Here is an 11,509-nt window from a genome sequence, read left to right as displayed (position 1 = left end):
CTGAGTTTCTGATACTCTGTCATATCACCATACAAAATGTCACCAGGGTGTCTCACCCCAAATGCCTTAGTTTCTCTTGGAAAACAAAAGCTTGTATTTCCCATGCTAGTGTGAATACTAAGTGACTAACATTTTCAAAGCACTTTGTGCTGTTCAGATGAAAGACTTTTCTAAATGCAAAGTATTATTACATAGTAAGTTCATGACTGGAGCAAATTTTTAAAACAAACCATATGAAAAGCAGAATTAAGAGTGGAAATGTTGATCCAGCCATTAATTGCTTCACATCAGAGAGTGGGCAGAGGGTCTCCTTTTATGTTGTTTATTTCAAACAAACAACTCTGGGAATCTCCTGTGGAAATGAAATGCAAAAACCAAAGCTGTTTCATGGGTATTTTTGGTTTATCTCCACATGAATCTTAAATTCATCATGTGGAGAGAATGTGGAACACATTTTTTTACCCCATATACACTGACTTTCCCACAATGAATAAAATCCATTTTCTTGCACAGTTTGTCTTCTTGCTCACCCTCGGGTAACAAAATAACCCAGAAAGCAGGAACACCCTGTTCCTGAACCCTGTTGAAAACCAACTAACTAACTAAATAAATAAAAGGAAAGGAGGGATGACTCGCAGGGTTCCCAGGGATGACTCGCAGGGTTCCCAGGCAAACCTGCCCGATTTAACATCACATACACAGTGACCACCGACACATGAACCCCGGAGCTCCTCATTCCTGAGCTATTGCTCAGCAATGAGTAATAAACTCTTGCTCAATGACTCACACAGGCTCTGAAATACAGCCAAGTGTCAATAAGCATCCAGGTTTTAAAGAATGTGAGTGGGAAGGGGAAGGTCTCTTCATTGGGATGGGGGAGAAGTCTGGCAGGCAAGTTATTTTGTTATGGCTGTTGGTACACAGACTGTCATACCAGAGGGTCCAGCACATTTAGTACTCCAAAGCAATTTGGCTTCTGTATTTTATCTTCTCTTCCACCCTCCTTCCCTGCAGCACACACGTAGACCTTCTTTTGCAGATTTAATCCTTCAGTTATCAAGATGTCACTGCTACTGATACAGCATCTAACTGGGAGTTAGCTTGTCAGTAGAGACTTTTCTTTCACTGCAGGAAAAGTTTAGCTTTTCCCAGGGAATAGCGATGTGAAGACATAGTAATGGAGGCAGCCAGCTCCAGTGAGAGGAAAATAATTGTTTATAAACTGTTTATAGAGAGTTTATAAACTGCAGTGAACAAGGCATACAAACTAGGCTCACTACAGGTGGATTCTAAGGCTTAATCCTCGTTTGTTTTGCCTGTTTAAATATTAGACAGCAGCTTGAAGATATACCTTCATTCTTTAGGATGAGAGGAGTCAGGCACTTCCCAGCTGGTGATTCACAGCCTCTTAGGTGCTTATCTCAGGATGGGAGAAAGTGGCCTCTGGTGATAACTTTCTCTGCTTGCTCAAGATTAGACTCTGCTCACCTATCTTAGACTATCCCTCCTGTTTTCAGACGTCAAGCAACATCTAATGTCTTCAGAGCATTTTGTATAAGTTCAGGCTTCAAAGGTCCTTCATTCATTTTATTGTGTTATACAATTTTTTTATTACAGTGTATTGGCAATTTGACACTTGTGCAAGTGATAGTTTGTCTTGTGATAAAAAGATGGTATCCATTTCCTCTTTGTTGTTCTGGTGATTCAATTTTGACAATCTGTCCCACTAACCCTCAGCTGCTCCCTGCACTGAACTCATTCTGTGGTAGTGACAAAAGAGAGAGTTCTTAGGAGTTGTCCATGTTGACATTCACAGTTCCACTTCAGTGAAATATGCACTACTGAATACTATCCACCCACACATTGCTGCTAGGTGCATGATGTATCCTGTGGTAGTGTTTGGATTTTAGCATGTCTTCAGATTTTAGAGATTATCTATAATTTGTGTGTGCACTTTGGACTTGGAGTGTCTCTACCTTCCTCCCCTCCAACTCTTTCCATTGCTGTCTCTAATAATGCCGGGAAACAGGCAGAGTTTTACATTGATTTTGATATAAGCTTTGGACATGAAGTTATTTTGTTATCAAATTGGCTTTTGTGATTCCTGGGAAGTGCCTCCTCACTTATAAATGGCTCACTGCAATGTTTGCTGCTTGCAGATTTGTCTGTATCAGTGATGGATTGTCTCCACTCAGCCCTAGAGAATGGGCTTATTCATCATCATGGCACATGCCAATAGGTGTTAGTGGAGTTAGTCTAAGCTCCCTAGGGATGGGCCTGTGGCTTTCCATACCCTTCCCTCTTAATCTAGAAGCAACACAAATTAGTTCATAATTTAAGATTCATTACGGCATAAATTATGTTCACATTACAATGATCTGTGTTTTCCCCTTGTATTAAATGGCAATTCATAAAGCATTAACTTTCATATGTGGCATTTTCCATCGATTAAAAAGCTTTTGGAAGGATCCTAGGCTTCTGCATGGATCCAATAGCCTGTATGGATGTGCTGGCAGCATTTCCACATTACAGCTACAAGTAGAGACTCTTCTTACTTTGCCTACTAATTCATTCATCCCCTTTGCAATGTCACAATTCCCCACTGTGACCTAAAGAATGTCTATTTGCAAAAAAATCGCAACCCAAACTCATTTCTGCTGGGTTCAATGTTATAACTGCTGTCTTCTCCCTCCTCTTAAAAAAAAAAAAAAAAAAAAAAAAAAAAAAAAAAAAAAAAGCCAAAACCAAAAACAACAACATCTCTCTCTGACACACAAGCACAAGGCTGGCAACTTGTGCTCCAGAAGTTTAGAGACATCAGCAGAGCCAGCTGCTGTCTACCTCCTTTGCCAGAAGTTGATTTCTCAGAGCAGTCAGCAGAAGCACATGTCTGCCCAGCTCCCAGCAGCCTGAGTGCAAAGCTGGGCTTCAGCTCCAGCTTGGAAGGCCACTGTTTTTAATGATGGGCAGCATCTTTGATTAGAAAATTAACACGCTGTTTAAAATTCCTTTCTACAAATGTCTCATGCATGCAGGTTCCATGAAATAAAGTGTATTACCCAAAGTGTCATATATTCTCAGCAGAGTATCTGAGAGATTTTTCTCACTGAAACATCAAAAGTAATTTACTTTTAGCAGTGCAAGTCTTCCTGTCCTTCTATTAATGGTCTTTTAAAGTGTTCATTTCCTACTTTCTGGTTTTCGTGTCTCTGCAATAAATATATACTTCTAACTACAAGCACTTAGGAGAAATGCTGTTTGTTTGGAATGAAGAGATAAGGTCAGTGATACAAGGCTGCTAAGCTTCTGCTAGTATGCAAATAAGAGAAATGTCAAAAAAAAGCTGTGCTGATTTACATCAGTCAAAAATATAGGCTTATTGACTTCAAAAATCCTTCATTTATTTTAAGATGCATAAGAGACCCAAAATCTCCTAAAATCAGAGCCAAAGGCTTTTTTGGAAGTATGTTGGAGGTTAGAGAATTAACTGAGGGCTTGATGAACAGATAAAAATTTTGAAAACCTTTGTATTGCCAAAAAAGAGCACTTAATAAGAAAACCAGCAAACATTTCTGCTTTACTTATGTAAATAACATGTTCTTATGCCACATTATTTGAAACCTGTCCTTTTTTAAAAAAAGAGTAATTTTTGATTGCATAAGACCCTGCAAAACTGACTTTACACATATTTTTCTTAAATGGCAGCAAGACTGAGAGCTCTGCTCCAGGTAGGAGACCGTGCCAGCAGCTGAGTACATCTGTACCTGTTCTGCAGCTGACCTTTCGAGCTGCTTCTCACTTCCAGCCGTTTGCTTTGCTTATCAGTCCTGTATTTCATCAATAGAGCTCTGAAGCATAACTGGGTGCACAGCAAAGGTCAGTGAGAGGCTGCTGCCCTCTGTGCACTGGTTATCGCTCGGAAATTTTGTGCTGGCATTTCCCCTCTCCCGAAGAGTTTAAAGGAGGCATGCCTTTGGTTACAGCACTAATGAGATGGTTTCACCAGGAGGCAATGGCTGCAGTTTCACTTGATAGCTCCTGATTGTTAATGGCAGAGCTAATACAGAGGCCAGTCAAGTTAAGGCACATTTCTAAGGGGGTCTTGTAAGCACATCAGCACCAGTTTCTCTAAGAGCCTGAGAAATCTTCAACAGATGAATTCTTCCAGTCCGTACTCTTACTACAGTTCTTATTGGAGACTTGCCCACTAAAGAAGATGCCCTTTGGGATAGGGATGAGTATAAAGAGCACTATATAAATATAGCCCTTGGAGAGTGCTCCACCTAACATTAGTAAGCCTTGTCTTCTAGGAATGAGATTCAAAAAATGAAGGGATGACAACTGCTTGGTTGTAGAAGATGAGTGAAGAAATGCTTTGCATGTAGGCACGCAGGTTTCTTCATGACTTTTTTTGTTTTAATGATATCCAGGTTTCCCAGGCTCTGAAATAATTTTCAGTGTTCACTTATACACAACCTGATATTATTTCCTCATATTGCAATGTTCAAAAATAGCTATTTTTACGCCTTGCCTTTTCACACATACAATTAAAACATTTTAAAATTTCATTGTCAAAGACACCAATGAATACACTTATGTATTCATACATAAGTGTATTCATACATAAGTGTATTAATTCAAAAGTATCCTCTCTGATTAAAAGCTTTGTACACAGTTTTGTCCTTTCATCATATAGACTTGTAGTTCCCTGGAAGACTTAGAAACGGCAGAACATGACCTGAAATAAACAGAATTATAAAATGATAGAACAATTTGAATTGGAAGGAACCTTTAAAAGCCATCTTTTAGTACGACCACCCAGGGATATCTTCAAGGTCAGGTTGCTCAGAGCCATGGTCAAACAGACCATGAATGTTTACAGAGATGGGGCATCCACCACCTCTCTCAGCAGTCTGTTCCTGTGTTTCACCACCCTCATCATAAAAAAAACATTTCCCTTGTATGAGTCTGAAACTATTGAACTGATCAAATGCTAATTTCAGTTCCACAGAATTTAAAAAGATTGCTCAGAAACATGTTATAGTCCCTTTTTTTGGTAGCAACTGTTATTTAAAGCTCCTCTGACCAGACTGTGATATGAAGATAAATATTTCATTGCTTTAAAGCCAGAGAGGACTTTTAAAACTTTAGTGGCCGTGAATTGTTAAACTTGTTGCATATCAGCTGTCCATGTATATGTTTCTATACCATGACAAATAGGAGCTATTCAGAAACATCTTAACTGCCTGTGTGCTTGCCTCAGTCAGGCTGAAAGGAACACAGATCACTATAGTGCATTTTCACTTATAGTTAACCCACCTTGAATTGTCTTCACAGCTGCAGTAAGTGAAGATGTGCATGGGTGGACCAGCTGACACAGTAATTTTATCCCTCAGTAACTTGTATAACAGCTTCTAAGTCTTGGATCACCCCCTTGACTCCTTTTATATTCCACAATATTATTGGGACACTTCTTTTTTAAATTTTTTTTCTTGTAAGCTGCAAAGTCTCATTTTAATGAATCCATATTGTTAATTCAAACTTTCAAATGCTTAAAGTTTTCTAGCAAAAATAATGGTCTGGGTCAGACTTGTGCCACATTACCTGTTAGATGTCAGTCAGATGTGCTCCTTCAAATAACAAAGAGACTTAAAAAAAAATTCATCTTTTTTTTTACTTCAGAACCTTCTGTTTACACATGTCCAATGTTACTCCAACATAGTATTATCATGTTAGATGAGAAAAATGTACTCTTGCACCATATATATTTAAATTTATTTACTACTTTTAAATTTTAAATATGGCTAAAACTTATAGCTAGACTATAGCAATACTTAAGTCCTATTGAAGCCAATTGTAAAATATATGCCACCTTGTATGGCAAGAAGCTTGAAGCTGATACATATTAAAAAATTTAAAATAAATCAACATTAAATGCTTATATATCACTATAAATTGATTGAGATGTTTAACAGTGCATTATCTTGGCTGTTCTGTCTTCTTCAAGATTTTGGACACTGAGGATCATGCATGTGTTCTACAGGGTTACTGCACTGCTTAGGATGTATGTAGTAGGATGGGAGTAAAACAACATAACAGCAACAAAAAGACAGCAATTGTATTAGAGAGGAAGGGAGAATTTATTGACTGAAGTATGTTTATTTCAATTCTCATTATTTATTTTAAGAGGTGTAAGTATAAACCATCATCATTATCACTTAAAATTAGCCAAAGCCAAGGAAGAGGTCCAAGAGTCTAATTAAGGCTTTAACTGCATAACTGCAGAGGTTTTTTTGTCTGGATGACTGTGAAGTCTCTCACTGCTGAAGAATAACACCTGAGAGCATATGAGAGCATACATCAAGGAAGTAAGCTGTAACAAAGGCAGCCTAGTGATAGAAGACAGAGTAAGCAAGAGACTGACAGCCAGGATATATTGGTCCTGTTCCCAGCTCCATCACTGTCTGACTATGTGACCATGAACAAGAATCCTCTGCATGTCCATCCATCTGTAATCTATATGAGAAAATACGGAGTTAGCACAGTGGCATTAACCCTACTTACATTTTTAAAAAAACTTTCAACTTTACTGCATGGGACAGGCTGCAGTAATAAGGATTTTTAAGACCAGAGAGACTTGTTCTATTGCAAGCATATGCTATTTTATGGCAGCATGTGATCATCTGTGGCATTCTGTCTGTAACATTGGGTCTTGTGTTTGTAAGAGGTGAACAGAAGGGTTCTGTGGCTGCTGCATCCAAAACAGACTTTGTGAGTCCTTGTGGAATATAAGTATATAATTGTTTGTACTTGGGGAAGGTTGGCACAATGATCCCTGCAGTTTCTTCAAATCCCAGCAGGACCAGGGCAGTGATCGTTCCCCTGTGCTGGGCACTGGTGAGGCCTCACCTCAGATTCTGTGTTCAGTTTTGGGCCCCTCACTACCAAAAAGACATTGAGAGGCTGAGGCAAGGCTGGAGAAGGGTCTGGAGCACAAGTCTGATAAGGAGTGGCTGAGGTAGCTGGGAGTGTTTAGCCTGGAGAAAAAGAGGCTCAGGGGGCCTTTACTGTTCTTTACAACTTCCTGAAAGAAGGCTGTAGTGAGGTAGGGTCCGTCTCTTCTATTAAGTAACAAGTGACAGGACGAGAGGCAACAGCCTCAAGTTGCACCAGGGGAGGTTCAGGAGGTTCATTAGAAATGAGGAAAAGAATCTCCACCGAAAGGTGATCAAGCAGTGGAATAGGCTGCCCAGGGAAGTGGTTCACTCACCATCCCTGAAGGTATTTGAAAATCACAAAGATGTAGTGTGTAGTGATATGGTTTCATGGTGGCATTGGCAGTGTTGGGTTAAAGCTGGAAACTGGTGATTTTAGGTCTTTTCAAACCTACATGACTCTGTGATTCTATCTGTGAATTGGCTCCAGACTCTTGTACAGCACTTACAGTTTTTGTGGCCACTATTTGTTGCACAAAGGGGTTCCAACCAAAACTCATTACCCCTGTTGTGTTAGGCTTCTCATGTCTCAATGAATTTAAATTAACAGTCTGAATAGTATGCAGTCTGTGCAAAAACTAATAAACCAGGGGACACATGGCTGCACAATGCCAGAAATTGTCAAGATATCTGATTTGAAAATCACTACAATGAAAGTTTATAACTGCAGCTCAATTCATTTCGTGAGAGGAAAGATAATGCCATAGAAGAAAAGACACTATTCAATTCTGCTTTATATGTCAGAGATTCATTCTCTGGTAAGCTTACAGAGTATTTCATTGGCAATCTCTTAGATGCCAAACTGTTAAGTGCAAGGCCAGAGCACAAAGAGGTTTCTTAAATTACTGGAGGAATAAATTTGGTCTTGTAACATGCTTCGTAATTTCAATTGCATTCTGTAGCAACTCTCAAATTCCCAAGTGTATACAGAATCCCATTCCACAAACCATTGTTTCCTTCCTGCTGCTGAAAAATAGATTAAAAAAACCTAAAATCCTAATCCAATGATGAAAGTAAGTGTGCATTTCATTGCTTTTTTGGCTTTTTTTTTTTTTTTGTAATGTTCTTTCTAGTTTTTTAATCAAGAATTTGACCATCTCTTTTACTCAATTTGCATTCAAGAGAGGTTTGCACATTAGATGAAATACATTCAAGTGCATCTGACAGCACACACTGCAGCTTGGAGATAATGAATCTAAACCAGATTCAAGTTTTATTTTGCAGTGACAGGTATATTTTAGAGGCACAGCCTTTGTAATTTATTTTCACTAGGATGAAAAAGTCAGTTTGATGGCTACTCAGGAGGTAAAAGATGAGATGGCCCCTGCAAGACACTATTCAGTGGCTGCACAAAAGTAGGGAGAAAATTTGTGGCTGCAGAGAAAATTTTATTTTTACACTTATAAATATATAATACATATATATGCACATATAATACATCCCTGCTCTGAGAAGCACATAAGCTAGAAAATTTTAAAATTAAGGAAATAAAGTATGTGAAAGAGTCCACACAGTAACCATAAAGTCAAAAGCATACATATGTGTATATATCTTCTTGTAGCAGTGTGTGCATGAGCCAAAAATGCTTATAATCCTGTACACTTGTTAAAAATAGCCCTGTCCAATAACTTCAGCAGTCAATAATGGGAGATCACATATGCAGCCATTTCTGCAGCCCATTTAGAAATGAAACACTACAGATACAGCACTTACTTTACTCCCTCATTTGCACTTTTTGCCAATCCATTGTAGAAGGGCTGTGTAGGAATTCCCACCTTTGCCATTTGACCTGTTGTGTGGCCCGAGGCAAAAGATTTCTCCATTCCCCTGCCTACATTCCTGGGGCTGCATCAGAAGCAGTGTGACCAGCAGGGCAAGGAAGGGATTCTCCCCCTTTACTGCACTCTGATGAGACCCCATCCAGAGTGCTGCATCCCATTCTAGGCTCCCAACATAAGGAGGATGTGGACTTGTTGGAGAAAGTCTAGAGCAGGCCATGAAGATCTCAGAGCACTGACACAGTGCCTGGTGTACCAACTGGCTAGTGGGAGGAAAAAAGCTTTGGCAAGCTGGCATGAGGTTGACTTGGCTTTCATGCAAATTGTTCCTGAGAAGATCAGAATCTCTAGATTTTTCCAGTTTATAGCTACAGCCCCCCCTCCCCCCCCCCCCCCAAAAAAAAAATTCTAATAGTGGTTTATTTCTTATTGTGTGTTCTATGCACAAGCAATCTCCCTGATCACATTCTGGCCTCAGTGATACATGCACCCCTTTTCTCCACTGTCTGGGTCTCCCAAGAAGTGTGTCTCCATTTATGACCAATTTTTCGGGGAAAGACCCAAAGACCAAACAAACAACCCTACTCCCAGGAGTCCCTCAGCAGAGGTGCAAATATCCTGAACACACTGAGAAAAATGCATGAAGCCACGCGCTCTTTCGGGAGAAATCGTAAGGTTGTGGAATCAAATTGCAACAGTCCATTCCATTGAGTGCCTAGAGGTAAGGCAAGGAAAAACTACTATATCCATGTTGTCATCTTTTTGCTCTGCAGTTCATTCTTTTCTGCATGGACTGTATCATTTATCCAGCATATTTTTATATTAAAAAAATACACTTGCACACAGCAACAGTAATGAAGGGATAACCTGGAGAGTGTCCCTCTAGCAAAGCAGACATGAACTTCATGACACGGATGCAGGTACAGAAGCAGTGTTGATCTTAAGATGAAACTGAACATGAATCTTCCACTGTTTTGGGGGGTAAACAGAGCAGTGTTTTTTCCACAGAAGTGGTTGTGGTGGTGGTAGTGGCGATGATGTCTTCACCATTTTAAGGGATAAAAGAGCTCATTTACCTTGAATAATAATAATAATAATAATTATATATATATATATATACACACTAAACACATTATATGTACAATATACAATGTATATAAATTTCACATAGAGAATTTATAGATTATATGCGGCTTGAAATGCCTAACTAACCACGGTTACTGAAAAGTTCTTTGAAGATGCTCCATAAGCACTAACAACCCCTCCGAGCATCTTTGCTCCGCTGTCCTGCTCCGAGTCCGTGTCGAGGGTCTCCAGGCGCTGCGGCGCCCACCCGACGCCCTAAATTCTGGCGTTTGTCGGGGTCGGGATGCGGACACAGAGGGGCCGAGGGCGGCGATGCCCGGCAGCCCCGCTCCCCGGCCGGGTGCCGGCCCGGGCGTGTCGCTGTCCCCGGCGGGGGCGGGCCCGGCGCGGCCCCCGCTCCGCTGCGCCGCCGGTTGAGCCCCGACAGGTAACGGAGCGGGGCCGGCGGCGGGATCTGCTTCCTGGGTTTCCTTTCGCTTCGGCGGCTCCCCGCGCCGGGCACACCTGGGCAGGGCACGCCGGGCCGGGCCCGCCCAGCCCCGCCGGGCTCGGTGTCCGGCAGCGGCGATGGTGCCGGTGTGCGGCGGGGTCTGCGCCCGCCGCCTGCTGAGGGCTGTGGGCGCCGGCCGGGGGCCGCTCCTGCTCGCCGGCAGCCGGGCCCGCGGCAGCCAGGCGGGGAGCACCGGCCCCGGCCGCGCCCCGGACATCAAGAAGAGGGGCTACGACATCACCAGGAACCCGCACCTCAACAAGGTGGGTGCCTCTGGCGGGGTGTGGCAGGCCCGGGCCTCGGGGAAGGGCCTGGACCGCCGGTGGGCGCGGGCTGTGGCGGCGTCACCCGGGAGCGGCTCCGCTCCCAAAGCGGGGAAATGCTGGGGATGGGGCCGGCCGTGGGTGGACCTGAACAGAGCCCGGGATGTGTGATGGGTGTCCAGCACTGCTGCTGGCTCGGGACTGCAGCCGCGTGTGCGGTCGGGCATCTGCCTCCCCTCTGACCGCTGCCCTGCTGCTGCAGTGGCGCCGGGAGAGCCTGGGCACGGCAGGAGTGCCTCTGCCTGCGAACTGGAGCTGCTCGCCTGAATGCACAAAAAACTGCAAAGGAGAAAGCACGCCTTCTCCTTAAGGTCCAGTACCAAAACCTGGGATAGTTACACACATGTATATAAATAACCTGGGTTATTTATAGATACATATTGTTTTATACATGTAGCAGTGAAACGGGTCCTTTACACCTTCATGATAAAACAAGCATGTGTGCCTGCACTTGTTTTCAATCTTCCTTTATAGCATATCCGTAGCTGTGTGTGCTCCACTACCAAAGCAACATCTCACCAGGCTGAAGATGTATTTATCCTCAATGCTGTGGAAACATTTACAATGCAATTGTAATAAGAAGAATTTTTTAAAAATGCTTTTGGAGAAAGCTTTCAGCAAAGTTTACAAAGCACGTGAAGTGAGACCCCATAACTAAGCTCTACACTGCTTTTCTATGCCTTTCCATAATTTGAAGGGAAAAAAAAACCAGTCTGGGTGCCAGTTTTGGGATCAAATATATCAGAGTCAAGAATGTTGGGTTCTAGTTTCTTGTCTTACTATAACTAGAAATAACTACAAGTGCATTATTTACCTAAAATGAGCGGGTATTAAACA

The 11,509-nt window shown here is 42.0% G+C and overlaps 1 protein-coding gene across 1 annotated transcript in view; it reads left to right on the top strand.

Annotated features, from left to right (window-relative positions):
* The first annotated feature begins 10,426 nt into the window (after positions 1-10,426).
* Positions 10,427-11,509, top strand: part of ME3 (malic enzyme 3) — a 117,816-nt gene continuing 116,733 nt past the window's right edge. The window contains 1 exon segment of the mRNA XM_066341302.1: positions 10,427-10,612. Coding sequence (XP_066197399.1) covers positions 10,427-10,612 — 186 coding nt within the window.

Source organism: Sylvia atricapilla, chromosome 2 (genome assembly GCF_009819655.1).
Source record: "Sylvia atricapilla isolate bSylAtr1 chromosome 2, bSylAtr1.pri, whole genome shotgun sequence".
Lineage (NCBI taxonomy): Eukaryota > Metazoa > Chordata > Aves > Passeriformes > Sylviidae > Sylvia > Sylvia atricapilla.
Note: the sequence above shows the minus strand (reverse complement) of the source record. Positions and strands in the feature narration are given on the sequence as shown.